The sequence below is a fragment of the Pezoporus flaviventris genome, unplaced genomic scaffold, assembly GCF_033815535.1.
Source record: "Pezoporus flaviventris isolate CSIRO_AGI_PZ_B2104156 unplaced genomic scaffold, CSIRO_AGI_Pfla_v1 ptg000037l, whole genome shotgun sequence".
NCBI lineage: Eukaryota > Metazoa > Chordata > Aves > Psittaciformes > Psittacidae > Pezoporus > Pezoporus flaviventris.
The window spans coordinates 8,923,777-8,946,504 of NW_026892585.1; the positions used below are offsets into that span (position 1 = coordinate 8,923,777).

Sequence of the window (22,728 nt, forward strand, 5' to 3'; positions counted from 1 at the left end):
CTGGGACAAAACCATCTAATGAGAATCATCAAAACAACAGCCATATAGGTTCAATCATGTGGATTGCCAAAGCAGTACCAGCTCTTAACTGGTTCTTAATTAGGACTGGTAGAAAGTCTTCGGTTTAAACACGCTTGTCTCAAGGCTACTGATCATGGCTTCCTATACAAGTGCTTGCTTTTTCTTTCACACTGTTCCATGTCCATGTTTTTTTAACCCATGAAGATGTAAGTGTAGGAGAGGATTTAGCATATAGAACTGAGATTGAGCATTGCCCTGACAGGCCCTTAGCCTGGGAAGAGTGAAAGAAGGTGAGAGATCAAAAGTGCCATGTTCTGATTCTGATAATGGCATTGCTGCACAGCCTGACCTGACCTGGCAGTGTTGTTTTATCCTTCTGTGACTGTTCCCCTCTTTGTAAAAGAGCGATATCACCGTATCCCCATCTGCCTTCAAAGGATGTTTGTGAGACCTCAGAACTGATGCCTGTACTTTAAGTATGCCAAAAGTTCAACTCCTCCCCCCTTTTCTTTTTCCTAGTATTGAAGTGCCTGTGCAGCCTCTTGTATTTCAATGACCTTTGCATCCTTGTTTTATCCAGACAACTACGTGGTGACAGACCACGGCTCCTGCGTTCGCTCCTGTAATACCGATACTTACGAAGTGGAAGAAAATGGTGTTCGGAAGTGTAAAAAGTGTGATGGGCTATGCAGCAAAGGTATGACAATCATGGAATAAGCCAGTAAGGCTTTGAGATGATAGGTAACTTGTTAGAAAAAGTACATGTAGTTCTGACCTAAATTAAGTGCAAATTCAATATAAATATCCAGTGATTGAGGATTTGACAAGTGGTTTGATTAAGAAACATGGCTGTGGAGCATGCTTTCCAGCTGGGATACACCACAAGTGCAGTGGATAAACTATGCGGTATGTCTATCTTCACATAAGGCTTCTCCTTCGTTTGTTCTTCCTGGTATTTTATCAAATGGGAGTAAAAGCAAAATGGGACAGAGAGAAGGGCATTAGTAGCGATGTTCAAAGCAGAGCTGCACAACTGGGCAAGCAGGAAGCTTGCACCCTGTGGTGCTTTATGAGAAGCAGAAGTAGGGAAAAGATCAATGAAACTCATCTTACAATGGTAGGTTCAAAAGTATGGGAGTGCTTTCTGGACTAATGGCATCTCCATGTCTGTTCCCTTCCAGGTAACTGAGCTTTATTCTTCTCCCCCCTGACTTTTGTATGTCTCTTTTAACAGTGTGCAACGGCATTGGAATAGGTGAACTTAAAGGGATCCTCTCCATAAATGCCACAAACATCGACTCCTTCAAAAACTGTACCAAGATCAATGGGGATGTAAGCATCCTCCCAGTTGCATTTCTAGGGTAAGTTGCCTGCTGGTCGTTTAGCACTGGAGGAGAAGGACTAGTGAGAAATTCAAGTTGAGTTGTTCTTTTCCCAATTCCTTGTTCTGTTTGTTTCAGTGATGCCTTCACAAAGACCCTACCCTTGGACCCCAAGAAGCTGGATGTCTTCAAAACAGTCAAAGAAATCACAGGTTAGCAATGGGGCTAGAGCTGAGATGTTCTCTTGAGTGGTACTGCCAAAACCACAAAAGGAAAGCAGGGAAGTGTTTAGGCATGTGAAGAGAAATGCAAGGGAACGGTTTCTGTCTCTGAGCTACCAGGGCTCACTCTTCACAGAGGTGGTCAGCAGCACCTCGCCAGCATTACACCCATGTAACCTATATGGGTCTCCCATCCAAGGTGTGTGGTTTGGCCAGACCATTCCTTCTGCTGAACTGTCAGTCCTAGCAAACAGTAAAAGCAGAGGAGATCCTCAGCCACCCAAGAAGTATGTGGTGATGCAGAGGCGTGCCACTCCGGCTGAAAACAGCCAAATGTGTTTCTATTTATGGAAAACCTTTCAGCAGCTCCTTAGGGAAGCATGCTTAGGGACTTGCATCATCCTCACAGAGACACCCTCTCCAGCCTGAAGAGCTCTTCCTTGGGGTGAAGGTGTCTCCACGAGCACAAAGTGGCCATCAGAGCACTCAGCCACCGTCTTGTGCCAAAGATCAATTAAAACTAATTTTGCTCAGCTCATTATAAAATGAGTGTAACATTAGAGCTGGGTCCACAGACATGACTCCAGTTCCCCATTTCTTTCTGTCTCTTACCTGTCTGGTTCCCTCCAGGGTAGCAGTGACTAATCCCAGAGCTCCATACAGCAGCCTGCAATCTCCCAGGTTCTCCCCCTCCCTACTGAGCAGGGAAACATGCTTGCCTTAGCTAATCCACTCTGAGTGCTGTCAGTTCTGCTCTGTTCCTGCTTTGTCTTCAGTTTACCTGTTCCCTGAGGGTATCTCACTATAGGAGGGAGTGGTACCTTTCTCCCACAGCACCAGAGCCCCCAGCCTCTCAGCTAGGGTATCTCGAAAGAGTTGTTATCATTGGTGGCTCAGCATGGCGAGGATATGTGGCTCACCAACACAATCATCTCTTACTCTCCTAAGCCCTTATGGTGGGATAAGTAGTAAACTGTTTATAAAGTGAGGTCTAAAAATATCTCCCTGTTCCCTAAAATGTCATGTTTTACTTCGAGATTCTCAGCTAAGCATAGGGAAAGCACAAGCACCTTCTCATAGCACAGGCAGAGGAAGTTCTGCTGTCAATACTGACCACTGTTTGCTCCTTATTATTATTATTGCTACTTCTAGATCTTCTTTTCTTCTTTTCAGGATTTTTGTTGATTCAGGCCTGGCCTGAAAATGCTACTGATCTCTATGCTTTTGAAAATCTGGAGATTATACGAGGCAGAACCAAGCAACAGTAAGTAAATCATGTGTCAAAGCAACTGTAAAAGACACTCTAGCTGCGCTTGCCTGAGCACCCCAAGGTATTGAACAGTGTGAGACTCAGGTGTCTTCACAAAATCATCATGGTTTGAGGTGGAAAGAGAACTTAAAGCTCATCCAGTTCCAAGCCCCTGCCACGGGCAGGGACACCTTCCACTAGAGCAGCTTGCTCCAAGCCCTGTCCAACCTGGCCTTGAACACTGCCAGGGATGGGGCAGCCACAGCTTCTCTGGGCACCCTGTGCCAGTGCCTCAGCACCCTCACAGGGAAGAATTTCTTCCTAATGTCTCATCTCAATCTCCCCTCTGTCAGGTTAAAGCCATTCCCCCTTGTCCAAAGCCTCTCTCCAGGTTTCCTGTAGCCCCTTTAGGCACTGGAGCTGCTCTAAGGTTTCCCCTTAAGGAGCCTTCTCTTCTCCAGGCTGATGCAAAAGAAGAAAAACCTGTCAAGGAGTATAGTACCATCTTTGTAGCAGTAGATGGTGTGTCCTGGGGAGTGAAACCCTCAGCTCAGTGCCACATGAGAGGGGCTGCCCTGAGCCTGCCTCTCAGGAGGAGGTTCTCTCCCACCAGCCTGGAAGCACAAGTAGAACAGAGAGTGCCCTTTGCAGTCTGGGCAAGTTACTGTCAGGAGCGCTTTGGGATGTGAGGTAGCTGAGCACTTGGGACCAGGCTATGTCTGCCAGATGGTATGGACACTGGCAGTGCCTCCAGCACCCTCCTGGACTTACCCCAGGAGGAAGGGTGGCTTGGTGGACCAGCACAAAATAAGAGCTGCTTTATCTACCACCATTCTTGCACATAATTTACTTGACAGAGCGTGCATGTCCTGCCAATTTTAGCTTTAAAAGCCCATGCAAAACCAGTTATAAGTATTGCAGTTGCTTTACAGTAGGAATGTCATGTACCAGTATAGAGGACTGAGCAGCATCTTGCTTGGACAAAATTCAGTTTGCAGCCACATGCATTTGAAAATCAAAAGAAAAAGTGCTGAATAATACCCTGCTTACTCTTTCTTCCATGTGTTTTCTTTTTGTCCCTCTCCATTTTAGTGGCCAGTATTCCCTTGCTGTTGTTAACTTGAAAATACAGTCCTTAGGGCTGCGCTCCCTCAAGGAAATCAGTGATGGAGATGTTGCCATTATGAAGAACAAGAACCTCTGCTATGCTGACACCATGGACTGGCAAAGACTGTTTGCAACTCCAAGCCAGAAAACAAAGATTATACAGAACAGAAATAAAAATGAGTGTGGTAAGTCAGCACTGCCTCCCTGCTCCCTGTGGAAGCTTGTGCTGAAATGCAAGCCTAATTTGAGCAAGGCTTTTTTCTCTTTGTCCCCCTGGATGCAAAATTCATCAATGCTACTGCTTTAATGAAGATGGTGTGGGAAAAGTGGGATTTTTTTTCCCACCAAGGATGTGGACTTCATCATGGCCAGCAGATGTGAAAGAGCTTCCTCACCACTATGGTCATAGTGAAGCCACATAGGTTGAAGGACACAGAAGTTAACTGCAAACATTGGACTTTTTTGACCAGGCTGAAGCTGTTGTTCAGACTTTGTGACTGCAGTGGTCCCTGCACCAAAATCTTACTGCTTCTCTTTGCAGAATGTGAATTTGTTGTACTTTGGAAATTGATCAGAGAATCCTAGAATGGTTTAGGGAAGAGACCTTAAAGCTCATCCAGTTCCAACCCCCTGCCATGGACAGGGACACCTTCTACTAGAGCAGCTTGCTCCAAGCCCTGTCCAACCTGACCTTGAGCACTGCCAGGGATGGGGCAGCCACAGCTTCTCTGGGCACCCTGTGCCAGTGTCACCACCCATTGTAACTATTTCTTCCTTATACCCAATCTAAATATACCCTTTTAGAGTTTAAAACTGTTGCCCCTTTTCCTGTCACTACAGGTCTTGTAAAGAGTTGTTATAAGCCCCCTTTAGGTATTGTGGAAGGCTGCCATAACGTCTCCCCAGAGCCTTCTCTTCTCCAGGCAGAATGGCCCAAACTCTCTCAGCCCGTGCCCTGGTTTTGGCTGGGATAGAGTTAACTTTCTTCCCAGTAGCTGGTGCAGTGCTGTGTTTTGGATTAGTCTGAGAACAATGCTGATAACACACCAGTGTTTTAGTTGTTGCTCCTTAGTGCTTGCTAAGTCAAGGACTCTTCAGTTTCCCATGTTGTGCCAGTGAGGAGTTGCACAAGAAGCCAGGAGGAAACACAGCCAGGAGAGCTGACCTGAACTAGCCATACCACAGCAGGTCATGCTCAGTGCAGAAACTGCGGGAGCTGGCCAGGAGGCTCCAATTGCTGCTCAGGGATGAGCTGGGTCAGCGGGTGGTGAGCTGGCGTATTGTGCATCACTTGTCTGTCTTGGGGTTTATTTCTGTCTGTTGTCTCCCTTTTCATTGCAATTACTGCTGCTATTATTATTATTACTATTATTATATTTCAATTATTAAACTGTTCTTACTGCAGCCCATGGGTTTTACCTTTTTTCCAGTTCTCCTCCCCATCACACTGGGGGTTGTGAGTAAGCAAGTGGCTGCATGGTCCTTAGTTGCCTGCTGGGGTTAAACCACAATAGTCTAGTACTAGTTTAGCTTTATTGTACAGCTGTTAAGCTGTCACAGAAGAGTTCATTCTGATTTTGAAAGGCCAGAAATCACTCTTAATTTGAGGCTTTGGAAATTAAGAGAATTATGATTACTCCTTTTCCACACTGCCAGGACCATTCATGTCTGCTTTGGAACAGATTGGAGAAACTGGTCAGGATAGAGTCACTGGCAGTGATTCATTTGCCCTTTCTCCTCCCTTGATGTTCATGGCTTTTCTTGTCTCTCTTTCTCTCCCAGCTGCTGCCGGGCATGTTTGTGACCCCCTGTGCTCAGATGTGGGCTGCTGGGGCCCAGGGCCCTTCCACTGCTTCTCCTGCAGGTTTTTCGATCGCCAAAAGGAGTGTGTGAAACAGTGCAACATCCTGCAAGGGTAAGGTGTCTGAAATGATTCTGAGGTTTTAGTGTTTAAAACGTGTTGTAACTAGAAAGAAATAAAAAAAAAAATAGGGTCTCTGGCTGCATGGGCTTTCACCAGCTTTGCAGAGGTTTTGTGTGAGCACAGGACCTGAGGTACATCTTCTTCCCCATGCAGCATTGCTTAGGATTTTGCTCCTGCCAAGAAAATATCCCCTTAAGCCATGAGGAGACTATCTGGAGGCCCAGGGAGACTAAGCCTTGCATTTCTTTCCCATAAGAAATAACAGACCTTAAAGCCCCAGTGAAAATCTGAGCTATACCTGTCATGTCTAGCACATCAAGTGAGAGCCAGAGCCATTTGATGTCACCGCGAGCTCAGTTGTCCCCAGAGCCAGGGCTTCACCATGTGGTAGACTTCCTTGTTGCAGAGGGACTCTTATTTGCTCAGATGAGCGGCTTGCCCCTGTAGTTTGCAAAGTTACAGTCAAGGGAGAATGAACTGTTATCTGCAAAAGCAATGGGAGCAGCAGTTTCAGGCAAAGTTACTGCTCCAGCCTCACTCAGGCAGAGGAAAACACATCACTGCCTGTGTGTCAGGGCTCCGGCTGGGGTTTGCAGGCAGTTCAGCGGGTGATGTAGGCAGGAAAGGCACATCGAGCACTGAAAATTACAGGGGTATTTTTAATGAACCTTTCCAAGTTTGGCTTCCAAAAACCATGAGTATTAAGCAAGTACTTGACAGGGCGCTGGTGCCCCTGATGATTGTATTTCTCTAGCAGTTTGCAGTTCAGCAGCTGTCTTTTTTGTAAGTGAATTCCTGCCAGCAGCTATTATGACCTGAAGGGCAGATCTGGGCATTTTTTGTGTCAAATGATGGGTAGATTTAGTTTAATTAATAACACCATTACTTGAAGTGGAACAGCTTTATTGCTATTGAAACCATCTGTTCCCAACTTTCATATTTTAATGATTCATTGTGTGTTGTAGTGAGGGCATGAATTTAATTACCAGTGCTTTGCTGTTTAACTTCCCTAATTATTATTTGGAGCCTTGGAATCACTTGAACTGTTTTTGCTGATCTCTTTGCACCACAACCAGTTAAAAGCCTTTGGAAATCGTTGTGAATATTCTGTGTTGTTAGCTTAAAAGGGAAAGTAAACTGATTTGTAGTGTGCAATCTGGAGTGCTGTGTGTTTCACCGTCAACCAAATTTCCCTTTCTCTTACCTCCCCTTAGTTGACCTAAGCAAGTGCTACTGGTGTAGCCAGGAGAGTCCCCCTGTACCTGCCCCAGCACCATCATCCCAATCTATTTAAGCTGGAAAAATCAGGAAAAGGGGAGATGAGCACAATTTATCACTCCCTAATCAGCCTGGGGTTTTATTATTCCTTTCCTCCTTTCTTGTTTTCCAGGGAGCCAAGAGAGTTTGAAAGGGATTCCAAGTGCCTCCCCTGCCACCCTGAGTGCCTGGTGCAGAACTCCACCATGTACAACGCAACCTGCACTGGACCTGTAAGAGCAGATTCAGCTTAGCAAACCTGCACCTCAGACCGTGTATTAATATGTATCTCCTGTGCTGAGATGATCCTGAGGTCTCATTTACGCTTCTCCAAGATGGAGTAGAGATAAAAGGGGGTGGAAGTCAAGATTATGGGGCAGGGGTGCAGAAACTGGAAAGGGAACCTTTTCTTTCTTGTCATCCATCATACACATCATACAAAGTCCAAGGTATTGCTGGGCCTTTCTGGTTTTGTGCCTTTTACAGACAGAGAGGAAAAGAAGAGGCTTACTTATGTATGTGGTGATACATAACTTGGCAAGTATTTCAGGAACATGAAGCTAATGAAATGCCAAGTTGGTGTGAACAGATTAGGTTCCCTTATTGAAAGGGAAGATAACCTGCTTCAAGTAATGGATTAAACCGGTAGCTTTTTGCCTTTTTGAAAAGCCGTGCTAAAATTGTTACCAAGACCAAATGCTTACCAAAAATTATGCAGTTTTTACTTAAAACCATGTTCCCTCCACTAACCATGTTCCTACCTCTAGGAAATTGCAGTAAATGCCTATGTTAAAGTAATTGCAGGTGTAAATTATATTCAAAGAAAGGCGATCAAAACAATTTGATTTTCAAGCTTGTTTAAATATTCCAAATTCAAACTTGTTTAAATACTCCAATTCATTCAAGCTCCTCTTACAGAAGTCAGTGCAATGCAGTCTTGCTGGTCATCCAGTCTTCCTCAACTTTGTTGTTCTTTAATTTTGAGAACACTATTTTGTGTAATGAAATGTCCAGTTTGGCAACGGTACCTAATGTTTTCCTTTTAATCGGATCAAAGTAGTATCTTGACTGTAAAGCTCTAATTCTCTTTTTTTGGGGGGTAATTGAAACCAAGTCTCGTGCTTCCATCACAGATCCTTCTCTGTGCTACTTAACCCAACTCCTTAAACACTTCTTGCTATTCCCTGCAGCCACTGAGTGTTCAACCCTTGCCCATCATGAGTCTCAAGAGTCACTGCTCAGTAATGTGAAGCATTTCCATCTTCCCTTCTAGCTTAGACTACCATGGCCTCAGGGATATTGTTAACATTAGAAACTCCTGCAGGCAGTGACAGCCCCCTTGTTCTGTATTTGCCCAACACATAGAAATCAGTCTATTACAGTGGCCCTTAGATTTTACAGTAATTAAAATAACCATCCTATAGCATGTCTTACTGTAGTCCCACTGAAACTGGCCCTGTGGGTCAGGTCTGGTTTTCTCCATAGTGGAATTTGACCCAGAGTTGCTGGTTCCTCTTCTATAAAATACTTAGTGCATTCCTGGTGCTATTATATCCTGAATAAAAACATTTCAGCTAAAAATGGCTAAAGACAATGCCTTTAAATACAGACTAAGTGCTTTTCAAGGTAAAAAAAAAACAATTTTCAGACTCAACTTGAGTTGCCTCCATTATCCCTTGCTTCTCCCTAACAAGTGAAAGAACCCATGCTGAGAAACCAAGAAAGCATTGATCTGAGGCTAGTACTTTAGGAAGGTGTCACCAGGTCCAGGTCCATCATTCTACATTGTGTGATGGTAGATTGCAACAGGCTCAGCCGGGCCCTCTGCTTTTCAGCTTACCCTTTATCAAGATGTTACTAGATTATTCCCCATTTCGAATGCAAAATGTAAGCTTTCCAACCAGGCAGAAGGCAGGGCAAAAAAAGCAGCTGAAACTTAAGAAAATATTAAATATCAGGCTTAATTAAGCACTTTAAACATCAGGTACTACCTTTCATACGGTCCATCTTACACGAGAAATACTTGCAAGAATATCAGGTAGCAAGGTAATAAAACCAGATGATGCTGAAAACTTCCAGCAATGAAAACCATTTAGATTTATCTTGTGAATTTCCTCCTCAATAGGCTGGTGTAAGGGCATTACAAACAAGCTGTTTCTCTTTGCAGGGCCCTGACAATTGCATGAAGTGTGCCCATTTTATAGATGGCCCCCACTGTGTGAAATCCTGCCCAGCGGGAGTTCTGGGTGAGAATGACACCCTTGTCTGGAAATACGCCGATGGGAATGCTGTTTGCCAGCTCTGCCATCCAAACTGCACCCGTGGGTGAGTAAAAGATGGGGGGAAGAAATAGGGGAACAGCTTGAACTGACCTCTTTTTCTTCCTGATGGTCCCATTTCAAACAACCGAGAAGAAGAAAGGGAGTGAGAAAGGTCAGTACACAGGTAATGTAAGCAAAGCACAGCAAACTGTAAATAGGCAAAGTTCAGTGACACTTCTTCTTTACACAGAAGGCAAAAAAAGAAAAAAAAACCACTTTAGGGGTTTGAAACATGTTTGTTTGTTGATTTGAATAGGAAATACCCTGGAATTTACGGAGTTCCTCACCAGTGATGCTTTTTTTGGTGCTTTTCCCACCTGGCTTGGTGCTGGGTCCTCTGGCTTTGGGAGGATCATCAGTGACATCTGGTGGATGCTGAGCTCCTGGGGACCATTTTTCTCTGCACCTTTCATTTTTTAAGAGGGAAATCCCAGTGGGGTACCACAGTGGTTTTCTACTTTTCCATCTTCCCAGATGCTAGCTCTTGGTCTGAGTTTAAAGCCTTGCTTGCCTCCTGAGTGTCACTTTGTTAATGGGCATCACAGTAAACCAAATCTGTATAAACCATTTTTGTCCTCATTTGGGGGCATGCTTAAACTGCCACCCGTAACAAGCTGTAAATTGAACATTATTTGTCCTACATGACAGTAAGAACGATCTCCTCTCCTGGTTTCCAACCTGCAAAGGACATGGCATGTTTAATAAAAGGTTTTAGGGATTGAGACTTGGTTGTTGGACTGCAATGCTTTCAAAGAAAAAAAACACCCACGTTTGGGGTCTTTCCCTTTACAGGCCCTTTCCCTGTACCCTGCAGGTCTGTCTGATCCCAGATCCTCCTGTAGTACACCTGTAATACTTGTTGCAAGAGAGAAGTTATAACATATTCAGGTGAACCATGATCACATTGTCCATTAGCTAATTCAACTGCCAGGTCATCAAAGAGCGGAGTGCCCAGGCCCTTGCTGTCATGGAGAAAAGGAGATGAAGGGTTAAGCCAAAAAGTATCACCCTTTCCTAGGGGTCTGTTTTTCCGATGATAGCTTTAACAGCCATGTGGGTTGCTATGATTTACAGCAGTGCCCCCTCTTTTTTGTTACAGACGCAGGCAAGGCTTATCGGGCTTCCCATCACACACCTGAGAACAAATGACTTCAGTAGAAACAGGATCTTAATAACTTTACTCTTTATTAATGACCTCAGTAGTGCCCACTGATACAAACTAGCCACAGTGATCCAATATCCTTCTTCTAAGTGGCCACATCAAAATGCAGCATAATGGGTAACCACATCTGAACAAGGCTTTCCACTTTGCAGCCTCAGTAGTGAGATCAAACACTAGACTCGAATGAATGCAAACTTGGAGAGCATAATCTGCCAGACGTGCATGTAGTGAGGAGCCATGTGGTGGCTCTTTGTGCACAAGCAAGTCCCAGAGCAGACTTCATCAGAAAAGTCAATTCCTGCCTGGCTTTAGCAGAGGATGGGAGTACGACAGGAATCTGTTGGGAGATGGGGGTAAAGAGATGTATTTTAAATTAGGGGTACCCAACATATGGCTCAGCATATTTGGCCCTGTTACTAAGGCAGAACGTAAAAAGTAGTATGGATCCATGAAAGAACTGGGCTAAGTTTGCCGCAGTTATATTGTGGACGTGCTCAATGGTCCTGTTCAAGTTGCTGCCCAAATGTGGCAGAAGAAATAGACTGTATCCCTGAAGGGCTCAGGAGAACTAGAAGAAGGTTATGTTGCTATATTTGCTTTACAGAGGGAACATGTAAGGCCAATGGCATTGATGGGTAGGGAGCCAGTGTCAGAGATGTAATGTGGGAATGTGCAGTCTGGCACGGCATTGTCCCCTTGAAGGCAATCAATCAGTAATGCTGCTTACTTCTCTTCACGCCTTTCCCTTGTGCTGCGGGAATGGGATGTGATCAGCAGTGGGTGGAAAACATCTGTCTCGCAAAGTTTTTGCATCCTTAGAAACCACACTCTCAGTGATTTCTGCATGACAAGAAAACAGCAACTTTTTTCTGTCCCTGTCCAATTTTGTGGCTAGAGCCCACAAAATCTTATCAGCATGATTAAGTGTGCTGGCTTCAGGAGTCATGCAAGTAATGGGTTCCAGGATCTGGCTCTTATTTTCCGTATTTGAAGAAGCTGAAAGAGGACTGCTCTTCCCAGCTGAGCTTTGTCATGAAGTTTGGTTTTTTTACTTAGGTGTGCTGAGTGGTAATGCTTCTCTTCTTTAGTATCACTGTGAAGAACCCCATCTAGTCTCATCTTCTTTGCTGAGTCATTTTCTCAGCCTTCGTTAAAAAACAGAATGGAAGAAGCTTTCTCCTGCTCAGCCCAAAAGATCCCTTCTCTCCCATTTCTCCTGTAATCTCTTGGGGATTTTGTACAAGCTTCCTTTTGCTCTGCCTCTAGTACAGCTAAGAAAATATGCTCCGATAAAGAGAGCAACATTCCAAAAGCCTGGGAATTGTTCAGTTTATAACTCAAGCAACTAATGACACACACCAGCTTAATTAATCTGCTCGGTGCTGAAGGATTTGGTTTTCCTTTGCCACTCTCCCAGTGTACAGGAATTCAATTCAGCCACAGCCACTGGGGTCAAAGAGCAAGGAGGGAAGAAACCACCACTGTAGTTAATAGCACTGGCTGATGCATCCAGCCTCCGCAGTCACTACCGACACTATGTGCCTCACCAGCCTTCGTGTTAGATGCCAGGGGATTTTAGGAGGGGGTGTGAGAAAGCAGCTGGGGGGGATGAGAGGGAAGGTTGCTGCAGCACAGCATCAATGTGATGCCTTTGTCACATTCTGGAAGTTAATGAGAAAGAAAGGGCAGAGAAAGGTTCTTGTAAGGCTTTAAAAAGCCCAATGACTTTCAATTTCTTTTATGACTGTGGAGTAACTTAGGCTGTTATAGTCCTCTCTGAAAGGCCATAAATCACAGCAACCTGGCTTACATCAAATTAGGAACTATGGGTCGAGGAGAAAGTTGTTAAAATCTTGATGGGTTTGGGAAATAAATAGCTATGTCTGTACTGGGGCAAGTAATATTTACATAGATAGATGAAATGCTGAGTTCAGGATGCAATATTTTTCCAGGACTGTACACAGCACTAATTTTCCAATAAGTAGAGAAATATTTCAGAGACTACAACCACTGCTAGGTTCCATCTAATATATCCGTAAGGTCTTGAGGCAGTTTATAACACAAGGTCACATTTCTCATTTTGGTTTCTGTAAGCAAAAGAAAAATGATTCAGGAATGGAAAAAGTGATTGTTTAGATTCCATAAAACCTGAATTACTTATGTTGGATGTCATCATAAAATTCCGCAGTAAGAAAGATGGTTATGTTTAGTCCTGGATGGATATTTTTCATAGGATTTGTTTCTTCTTAGACTTGTGAAATGAATCAGAAAATCACATGGGACTTGAAAAGCACAAGCTGATCTGTCATTTTCTTCCCAAACACCTTTTTACTTTACCCCATTAGACTTGATATTGATGGGTTTGTGTGAGAAATAATTTATAAGGAGAAGGGGACAGATGAAAATCTACACTTCTGCTTTCTGGTGTAGGGAAATAACTGGTTGGTCATTCCTCAGACTCTAGATACTATCTCCTCAAGCCATTTGTTTTTACTGTAAGGAAGCACATAGAGAACTTGCCATTGTAAAGGAGCATGGCAAACCAGAACTTTTACGAAAAGAGAATTTGAGGGACCACAGTCACATTCTGGGATAAAGTGAGGTCTTTTAAATTTAACATCCTGGCGTGCAAGCTGCTCATACTTTGTTGCCTTAGCATGTAGAAATTCATTCCTGGCTGATAGAGCATGAATGGGATGAGGTCTTGGGTCCTAGATCATTTTTCTGTTGAGCACCCAAATAGAGAAGTCCGGTGTAGAGCAAGATATGTCTCCTGTGACTGTAAGCAAGCTGGTGGTTCTGCACTGCATGTGCAGCCTCTCCAAGCACGTGCTTAGTTACACAACTGAGCAAACAACCCAAGCTGTAGGCCAACAGGGAACACGAACAAAGCTGGGCGCCCGGGATCCGGGAACCAGTATGTACAGCACTTCCAGCATGTCCAGGACACCAGGATGCACATTCTTGCATGGGAGCCCAGTGAACTCACAAGATCTTCCAGATGCTGGGTTTTGGAGCATTGTGTTGGCCCAGAAACAAGGCGAATACATGAGGGAAGATCAGAGTAATGAAAAGAAACAAACAAAACCACAATAAAATGAGTAGTTGCTTCACCTCTTCCTCCCCTAGACCTAGAACAAGTTATGAGATAAGATCACCACCTCTACCTGCCATTTTGGAAACCTGCTGGTTCCTCCTCTCAGCAGAAGGGAATGCAGAGCAGCTTTCCTGGCACAGGTTTACTCCTTACCCTCTCTTTGACCTCCTCTGGAGTTGGTTTCGGATGGCCCATTTTCTTTAAGTCCGCGCAGGGAGTGGATACCACAAACTGGACTTCTCTTCTTGCTGTGTTCTGCATTTCAGAGGTGATGTAACCCTCTCTGTAATGCTGTTCTTGCTCCGTAGATACCACAAAGACCACAGTTCCCAAGAAAAGCATAAATCTTGTAGCCCAGCAGCATTTAGGGAATGTGTGGTGCCTTTCACACCCATTAGACCATCAAGTGAATGCAGTCACTGTGTTTTCATCTGTATTGTTTTCTGCATTTGGGCTGCCAAAATGAATTTCATTTTAAACTCAAATGGAGGGTGAATGTCTTGTTAGTAGTTTCTGGCTGTCTGGATAACTCTTGTTCCTGTTTACACTTTCAACATCAGACCTTAGATGCTGAAATAAAATTATCATGGACACATACCAACAAACTATAGCTGAAGGGAGTGCTGTCAAATCCTGTTTTCTGATGGGACTGTGTACCTCCTACACAAGTTCTCCATTGCAATAGGAAGTCTGGAAACTGGAAGGTTTTACTTATCAAGAAACAAGGCTCATGCAGAAGGGTCTGCAGTGACACGTTTCCATGTGGCTGTGTGCGTTTGTGCAGGGGAGAGGCTACTTCTGTCCTCCTCCACAGTCAGCCCTAAGCTTCTGCGCTAGCACAGATGTCCGTTCACAGCAGGGAGTCCATGAATTTGTGTATCTATGACACCCCCCACATGACATTCATGTGGTAGAATATCATTCTGCCACATGATATAAAGCTGGTTTAAAATATTCTTTAAACTGAGTATGAAGCTATAACTATGCCTCTAGACAAAGTATTTTGGAGCAGGGCCATTGACTGATGATGTTTAGTAGAGTGTATAACTGTTATAAATTCCAGTGTTAATACTTGGATTGCTCTGAAACACAAACTTTTCAATCAGTAGCACTTTTCTCAGTTGGAATTATAGAATTACGTATGCCTGAGCTCATACGTTTGTGATGTTCATTTGTTTTTACAGGTGCAAAGGGCCAGGTCTTGAAGGCTGTCCGAACGGGTGAGTATCTAATCTGCTACAATTAACGACAGAGCTGGGAAGAATGCATGCGTGTTTACATTTCCATGCTGGACACTGCAAGGCTGGGGCTAAAGTTAAGTCTTCAGCTCTGTACAGGGAAGTGACAGATTAGAGCAGATAAAAATGATCTAAAGAACTGAGAAATATCCCTACTGGCACGAGACTCCAAAAGCTCGTTCTGCTTAGCTTGCTTGTCAAGGTGAGACCTGGGATCTTACTGGGGAAGAAAAGGAGGAGCTAAAAAAAGAAAGGATTAAAGGCAGAGAGATATTTAGGATTGATATGGTTACCTGCATTGCAGGGGATTCATCTCAAACAGGGTTAAGCGGATGTCCAGAGTGTGTGTTTAATCAAAACCTAGGGCTTTTTAAATCTTACACCTAAGCATTATTTTGTCTTTCTGCGTTCCCTTCTGTCCTGCAGCTCCAAAATCCCATCTATCGCAGCGGGTGTTGTTGGAGGGCTCCTGTGCTTGGTGGTGGTCGGCTTGGGCATCGGCCTTTACTTGCGGAGACGCCACATCGTCAGAAAGAGGACCCTGCGCCGGCTGCTGCAGGAGAGGGAGGTGAGCACTGCTGGCATGGCACGGTGGCAACACCGGCTGTTTTACCTGCTTTAATGGGTGCCAGCCTGCTCATACTGAGAGCTAAAGCACCCTACATCTGCCTTGTAACTCAACAAGCCCTTGGGTTGGCGAGCATGGTGTCTGCCTCAGGAAAGAGGCGATGCGCATCTAACACCTTCTCAATCTGAAGTCTCATCCTTCGGGATGTAATTTTTAAAAGCTTTAGGGGGTTTAGATGTCTAAATCCCAAGGAAAATCATTGAGATTGTCTACTTGGAAAAAACTACACCTTCAGGGTGAGGTGCAGTGTGTTTTGCTGGTCCATAGCACTTTGCTGTGTAGACTCTCAGCCTTGAATAGTTTCTACCTCCAGACAAGCCTTGAGGGTGCTGTGGCAACTTGAAAATTCTACCCCCTTGATGAGACACACATCTCATTTCTTCAGAAAGAAACAAGAGAGAAAGAAGAGGAGGGAAAGGAATTGAGGAAGTGTTTGTGTCTTGTCTTTGGTTTGCTTTTAGCACAAAAATCCCGCAGAGCCATCAAAGTGGATGGTTCATGCTGTTGGGCACAAACAAGGCTCCTACACTGCTTTTTTGTTTTCTGCATGGTTTTGTCTGTGTTACAGCATCACCCCCTGAGTACCTCACATATAAACCAGCAAAATTCATTATCCTGGATTAAAGCCACTCTTTTATAATTAGCCACCTTCTTTTTCTAGTTCAGTCCTAGTAAATCATTAGCAAATTGTATTTAGCATCCTGCTAAAAGCCCAGTTGCAGCTCCTTTCTGTGCTCACTGGCTTCACAAAGTCAGCTGCTGAAATCCTTAAAGTCAAAGCTGTGCTACTTTTAATGCACTACCTCACAATATTTTACATACCACTGTATTCTACAGTTGTAATAGTAGAGTTCAGTTTGTGCTCAGCTCATCTTGTACTCCCTGTACTCCTCAAAATGACAATATTTCATCCAGCAGAAAGGTTGCTGGCCCACTAAAATCTGATTGTATCCAGCTAAATGCTCAAAGGTAAGGAAAAAGAAGCAGCACAAAGGGAAAAAGCTGACTTGTGCATCAGAAAAGGGTTAAAATACCTCTGTTTGGAAGGCATTGCTGCTGTTTGGTAATGAGGCCTAGGCCAAATTTTTAAAATCTTGATAGCAAATTCACCATCTCCTTTGTTATTGACAAAAGAAGCACTCTCAGAGTTCCAGCTGCCGCTCGTAAACCCTGCAGTCTGGGGGAGCCACTGGTACCATGGGAATTCCATCCAGTTAAACAAGAGCAGACCTGAATGGTTGTGGGTGATTCTTGCCCTTTATTTAAAACATTTTAATAATGTATTCACAAGTTCAAAACAAGAAAAATCTTCTTTAGGATCTCTGGTAATTGCATGCTTCTTCTTCCCATGTGCTTTAGGGCTTTGAAGTCAAAGCCTTCATTTGAACAGTAGTATTCCCTCATTCTCCTTCAAAATGGCAGTTGGCAATCTGTGATTGGTTTTACCTCTGAAATTTGGAGCAACTTGAGGTATTTATTGCTGCAAGTCAGAGTGGGGCTGTCTTCCTTGGAACTTCACATGGAATAAAATGTTCATTATTTTAAAGGAAGGATTTACTTGCTTTCCCAAAGCATGCAGTTTGCTGTCCTCCTAGAGTGTATGTCCTTCTAACATCATCTTCTCTCTGCCTTAGCTTGTCGAACCACTGACACCCAGCGGGGAGGCACCAAACCAGGCTCATCTGAGAATTTTAAAGGAAACAGAATTTAAAAAGGTCAAAGTTTTAGGCTCTGGAGCTTTTGGCACTGTTTATAAGGTAAGATGCACCTTAAGAGAAAAGGGGTGTTTCCCTTCCCATTTCAATCTTACTCCCTTATGCAGAAGCCACCCAAAGAGGGCATGAACTGGGAGCTGTGATCATTGTGATCACTAAGCTAGATTTTATAGCATGTCTGTATTGAATGGTAGAGAGATGACTCAGTCATCATTAGTTGAGTGACAAATTGGGTAACATGGGAGGTTTTACATGATATGTTTCCAAGCCATACTGCTGAACCCGGAGAGCAAAGTTCTCAACTTAAAAACTACCTCAGCCAAATACACGCTGTTGTGTTAGGAAAAAAGCAGTCAGTTCAGTGCTAAGCCATTTTTCTATGTGGTCTGGGGTTTTGGTTTTATACTTGTCAATCTCTTTCATTAGAACTGATTCGGATGTATGGGAGTGTCTACACACCTTCAACTGTGTAGGTCCACAGGGTTCTTTTTCTCTTGGTGTTTATCTTCTGTGTTTCTTATTCACCAAGTTCTACTTCTCTGTACTTTTCTTATTCAGGATAAATGCCAATAGTATTGAAATACAGACTTTCATAGAACCATGTATCTCTTTACAAAGCTTTGTATTCTGAAGCAGGCTTCCAGCTATGGCTAGGAACTTTTGAAGCTCAAATCCCATTAACCTCTGAAAATGCACAGAGTACATATATTGTTATATCGCTGAGTACATCAGCAGTGTGTCTTTGCAGTGCCACACTATTCACCTGCTGCCTAAATGGCCTGCTGACACTGTAAATGTAGAGCACTGAACCAGCCTGAAAGAAACCTACTTGCCACTGCTTATATTTGTACAGTATGGATGCCATCTTGTTGTCATGAGAAAATGCCAGTTCTTTCATCCCAGTCTGTATAAATTGGAAGTAGCAAGGTTTTGCACGTACAGTTGCTGTGATGTGCTAATTAATTAGTTTTCCATCCACAGAAGTTTCTCTTTATGCGTCTCTTGGGCATCCCCCCTATAGAGGGATGGAAATGAACATGGTGTTTTTTTCCAAAAAAGATACTCTAGAGGTGACTGAAAGAGAAATACCACTCCATTAACAGGATTGCTTAACACCCGCAAGACTTTTTTTGCCTATTTTTGTTGCTTGCCATGTCTTCCCATTGCTCAGAATATTTAAGTCCTCTCAGAAGATGTAAAAGGTGTATGTAATTGTGAGAATTAACCTGGTAGATATGAGACTGAGTAACTCTTTCTACTTCTTTTTGGTAGGGACTTTGGATCCCAGAAGGGGAGAAGGTTAAAATTCCTGTGGCTATTAAAGAGTTGAGAGAGGCTACCTCACCAAAAGCCAACAAGGAAATACTTGACGTAAGTTTTCATGTTTGTTTTGTCAAGTTGTCAGTGGTCTGTGAATTTTCCTCTGTAACAACTAAAGGGATTTTGGGATTTTGGGTGGGAAGAAATATTTTGCACCCAAACCTGAATTCTCTATCTAAAGTTCTGGGCTTTGAAGCCCAGTCTGTGAAATGCTTTTGTGTCTCATATGAACCCTGTGCTCGCAGTCCACATACTGGTGTAGTACTCCTGGGGTAGCACCTATGGAGAGGTCAGGACCATACATTTACAGCTAACTCTGTTTTCTTTACTCTCATGTTTAGGCCTTGAACTGTGTCACATACATGTCACATACATGTCACATGCAAGGCAGTAAATGCAGGAACTGCAGACTCTTCAGTGATATCAAAGTACTTCCCCTTTTCAAAGTTTCTGTAGTGTATCTTCATGTTATCTTTTCTTTTCCTTTGAATTAGGACACTTAAAAAAAGCTCTTGCTTTTTTTCAGTCCTGTTCATCTTTTAGATTATTTTATTGGTGGAATTCTTTCTATATTTCAGATGAAAATTAAAAAAAAAAAATACAAACCCAGTCAACAGAAGTCAGAGGGATGACTCCAAAATCTCCTCTCAAAACATATTTTGCTACACAACCAACTTTTCAAGGTCATTGAAACTGCAGAGATAATAATGTCCAATTAAAGATGATTTACCTTACAGAAACATGCTAGGTATAGAACAGGCACAGCAGCTTTAGCTCATATAATCCAGGCGAGCTCTCGCTAGCTTTATTAGGGTAGGGCTAATTCAGAAGATTGTTGTTGAATACCAAGCATACTTGGAGCAGGTTAGAGTGTACCGCAGAGATTTCCAAGATAAACAGTTGAAACAAAGGCCCACTTTAATGTCTTGGGCTACTTAGAGGGACCCGTGACCGCACAATAGCTCCCTTCTGCTCCCTGCGAGGAGGCGGTGGCCTCTTTGACCTTGCACTATCGAATGTGATACCAGTGCCAAGGCTTGGACACTGTCTGAAAGCTGTGTGGCCCGTACACCCACCCCACTCTTCAGCATCCCAGTTCTCGGCCCTCAGGTCAGCCCCACGGGGGCTGTGCGGCAGATGGGCAGTAAGAAGAGCTCCAGCTCTGCAGAGTTCCCGCTCTTCCCTCCCTTCCCCCACTAAAATGAGTACAATATGGATCTGAATCCCAACAGGAAGCAAGGCAAGGAACAGATGCCCTTCGTCATTCTGATGGCTTGGGTTGGAAGCCTAGGGAGATGAGCACGTTTTGGTCTCTGCTTACATCTGAACATCATATAATGGATTTGAAAGGTTCTTTACAAAATACTGCTGCAAATATCTATGTAACTGAACAGCAGATTGTATTCTTGCTTCATCTTTCCTCAAGCTAGCCGACAGAACCAGTGCTCTCTCTGACAGAGGGTTGTTTTTCAGTGACCTGCTCACATCCTGCGGTAGGTTGAGGAGCAGTTGTCCAATTCTACTGGTGATCATCTTTAACCTCGCTGCCTGGAGGCCACTTTCATCCAAAACAAGGATACCAAACACAGAATTAGCACCTCAGGAGAAGCTGCATTACATCATGTTTTGCTTAGGCTGGCAAGTCAAACAGTAGTACCAAGGCCAGAAAGTATTGCTTAAGAATTGGGGTTGCTTATTTCTTGAACGTCATTGCTTTAATAACTTTGTTTAATAATAGTTCTTACCAGCTACACAACTATGTGACATCTGTGGAAAGCTTATTAGATGATGAGTAAAGTGCTATGGTATTTCTTCTCTTAAGCTCTTAGAGCAGATTTGCTCCTTTCCATGCCACAACAATCTCTTCACTATGATTTTAGACACTGGGGGGCTGCTAGGTTAATACTAAATCACCAAGGGATGATTAGTTGGTGTCTCTCCAGATGCTGAGTTAAGATGCATGGAAAAGTTCTCATTATTTCCCATTGCGTTGGTTTTCAATCAGATGGCTTAAAAAATGTCTAAATGTGACATATTGTAAATCAGACCCAAAATCAGTTAAAAAATCCAAACAACTTCAGCTGTAATTTTTTCCCCAGTTGGAATCCATTCTTTGAGCTGGCACTTGACAGTGGATGTCAATATAAATACACAACTCAATTACCAATCCGTAAGTAGTTTTTGCACACAAGAAAATGTGAAGTTGTGCTTTTCACCTTGTGGCCATGTTAAAGGATGTGTTCAGTGTGTTTGAAATGTACTTCACCAGCCTCTGAAGGAGCATCTCCCTTCCTACAGAGGAGCAAAGGGAAAGGTCTCCTTAGCTCAGTACCTAAAGCTACGTAGGGTGAACGCAGACTTGACAGTTTTTCACATATTTATGAAGCTCAGACCCAAAATTCCAGTTGACCAAAGGGTTTATTATGCTTGGGCTCCCACATTATAAGTACATTCCTGGTATAATTTACATGGCTAAATGGGACTGAAACAGCTTTTCCAACTGGGGACAACATTTTCACCACATGTACTCAAGCCTCTAAAGAGGTGAACTGATTATTAGCCTATTTGGTTTGACATCAACTGAAGAACATAATGATCAAGAAGAACATGGTCTCTTAAGAAGTCAAACCATCGGTCACATCCTAGATGACAACTCTTGACTTTCTGGGTTAGCACAAACCTTGACAGAAGGGCAAAAGTCTCAAAATACTCATGTCCAGACAGGTTGGTCAAAAGATCTGTAGAGGAGAAAAAGCATTATGACACATGTTCACAAGATGTGTTGCCATTGCAATTGGGTGCTTAAAGTGATGAAATCCCATCAGTTTCCAGGTGATGTTCAATTTATTAATTCTGCCTAGGTCTGCCAGTTTTGTCCCCAGGATTTTGTGTCCTTGGTGTAACAGAAGTGGGAGCCTGGCTCTTCTGTGGCATCTCAGTGATGCTTCAGTTCAAAATCTGGACCTTCCACTGAGTAGAAAAAACTCGATCCACAGAGAGGGAAATACAAGTATTTTATATGTGATATGAAGCACAGAGTCTGCATTTAGTATTTTAACAACTTCTTGAATGACCAACTCATTTTAAACTCTCTCCAAATATGTGTCATGCCAAAGGGAGTGTTTCACATTGCTTTTTTTGCTTTCTTCTCAGGAAGCTTATGTGATGGCTAGTGTTGACAATCCTCATGTATGCCGCTTGTTGGGAATCTGCCTCACGTCCACCGTGCAGCTCATCACACAACTGATGCCTTATGGTTGCCTCCTTGATTACATCCGAGAGCACAAGGACAACATCGGCTCCCAGTACCTTCTCAACTGGTGTGTGCAGATCGCAAAGGTAAGTGGACCAGCATACCTCCGTATCAGCTAAAACTCATGCTATAACACAGATCTGACAGCAACATAATGTATTTATTTACTTAACTGTCTCTGTAAATCTTTCTATTTCATCACGTGGTTTGTAGATACCTTATATGTGACAGTGAGTGGTTGCTTTGTCTAAAACAATCTACTGTTTTCAAGCTGCTGAGCAAACCTTAGCTATTCTTCAAAACGCTCCTAGACAGTGTAATATTATCACCAACAGATTTATGTCCAAACCAAACACCCCATAGTGTGATTAAACAGTGCTGTGGCAGGGAGTAGAATTTGGCAATTCCCGTACCAAAATGCTGACTCCATCAGTGGATTTCCTTGGGCTGTGGCACGAGGCAAACAGTGTTGAGGCGCTTTCTTGTGTGCCTCAGAGAATTTCAGGCTGAAATCTCTGAGGCCTGAGGATCAAAACTGCTGATTAATAAATACCAGCTCCATTCTAGCAGAGGCTGGCTGTGACCAAAAGACATTCAGGTATATCAGGGCTGTTCTGTCATTTATATGCACTGAGTTGGTGCCTGTAATCTAATTACAGTGCCAATAGTGCCAAATAAAGGACTAATTATTACACTTGGCACTGTTTGCCAAAGAGGAGAGCAGCAAAGGAGGCTGAAGTACAGCCTCTTGCACTTAGGAGCAACATGCTGTGTTTGGAAGGTGATTAGCTGCTTGCAAGCATGGACGAATAGAGCAAAGTCAGCACAAAAAATAGGTTCAGTTTGTTGGAGATTCGTTGTATAAGATGGCAGTATCCGCAAAGCCCGGCTGA

The 22,728-nt window shown here is 43.5% G+C and overlaps 1 protein-coding gene across 4 annotated transcripts in view; it reads left to right on the forward strand.

Moving 5' to 3' along the window:
* The window catches only part of EGFR (epidermal growth factor receptor), a 178,252-nt gene that overhangs the window by 138,115 nt on the left and 17,409 nt on the right, over window positions 1-22,728 (forward strand). For 3 of the 4 annotated variants that reach the window (XM_061464620.1, XM_061464621.1, XM_061464622.1), the window contains exons 8-20: window positions 602-718; window positions 1,256-1,382; window positions 1,482-1,555; window positions 2,738-2,828; window positions 3,906-4,105; window positions 5,703-5,835; window positions 7,235-7,334; window positions 9,269-9,426; window positions 14,866-14,901; window positions 15,346-15,487; window positions 17,182-17,304; window positions 18,535-18,633; window positions 21,736-21,921. In XM_061464620.1, the coding sequence (XP_061320604.1) occupies window positions 602-718; window positions 1,256-1,382; window positions 1,482-1,555; window positions 2,738-2,828; window positions 3,906-4,105; window positions 5,703-5,835; window positions 7,235-7,334; window positions 9,269-9,426; window positions 14,866-14,901; window positions 15,346-15,487; window positions 17,182-17,304; window positions 18,535-18,633; window positions 21,736-21,921 (1,586 nt within the window). Of the gene's footprint in view, window positions 1-601; window positions 719-1,255; window positions 1,383-1,481; window positions 1,561-2,737; window positions 2,829-3,905; window positions 4,106-5,702; window positions 5,836-7,234; window positions 7,335-9,268; window positions 9,427-14,865; window positions 14,902-15,345; window positions 15,488-17,181; window positions 17,305-18,534; window positions 18,634-21,735; window positions 21,922-22,728 lie in introns of those variants that run through there. The other variant, XM_061464623.1, reaches the window with a different exon arrangement.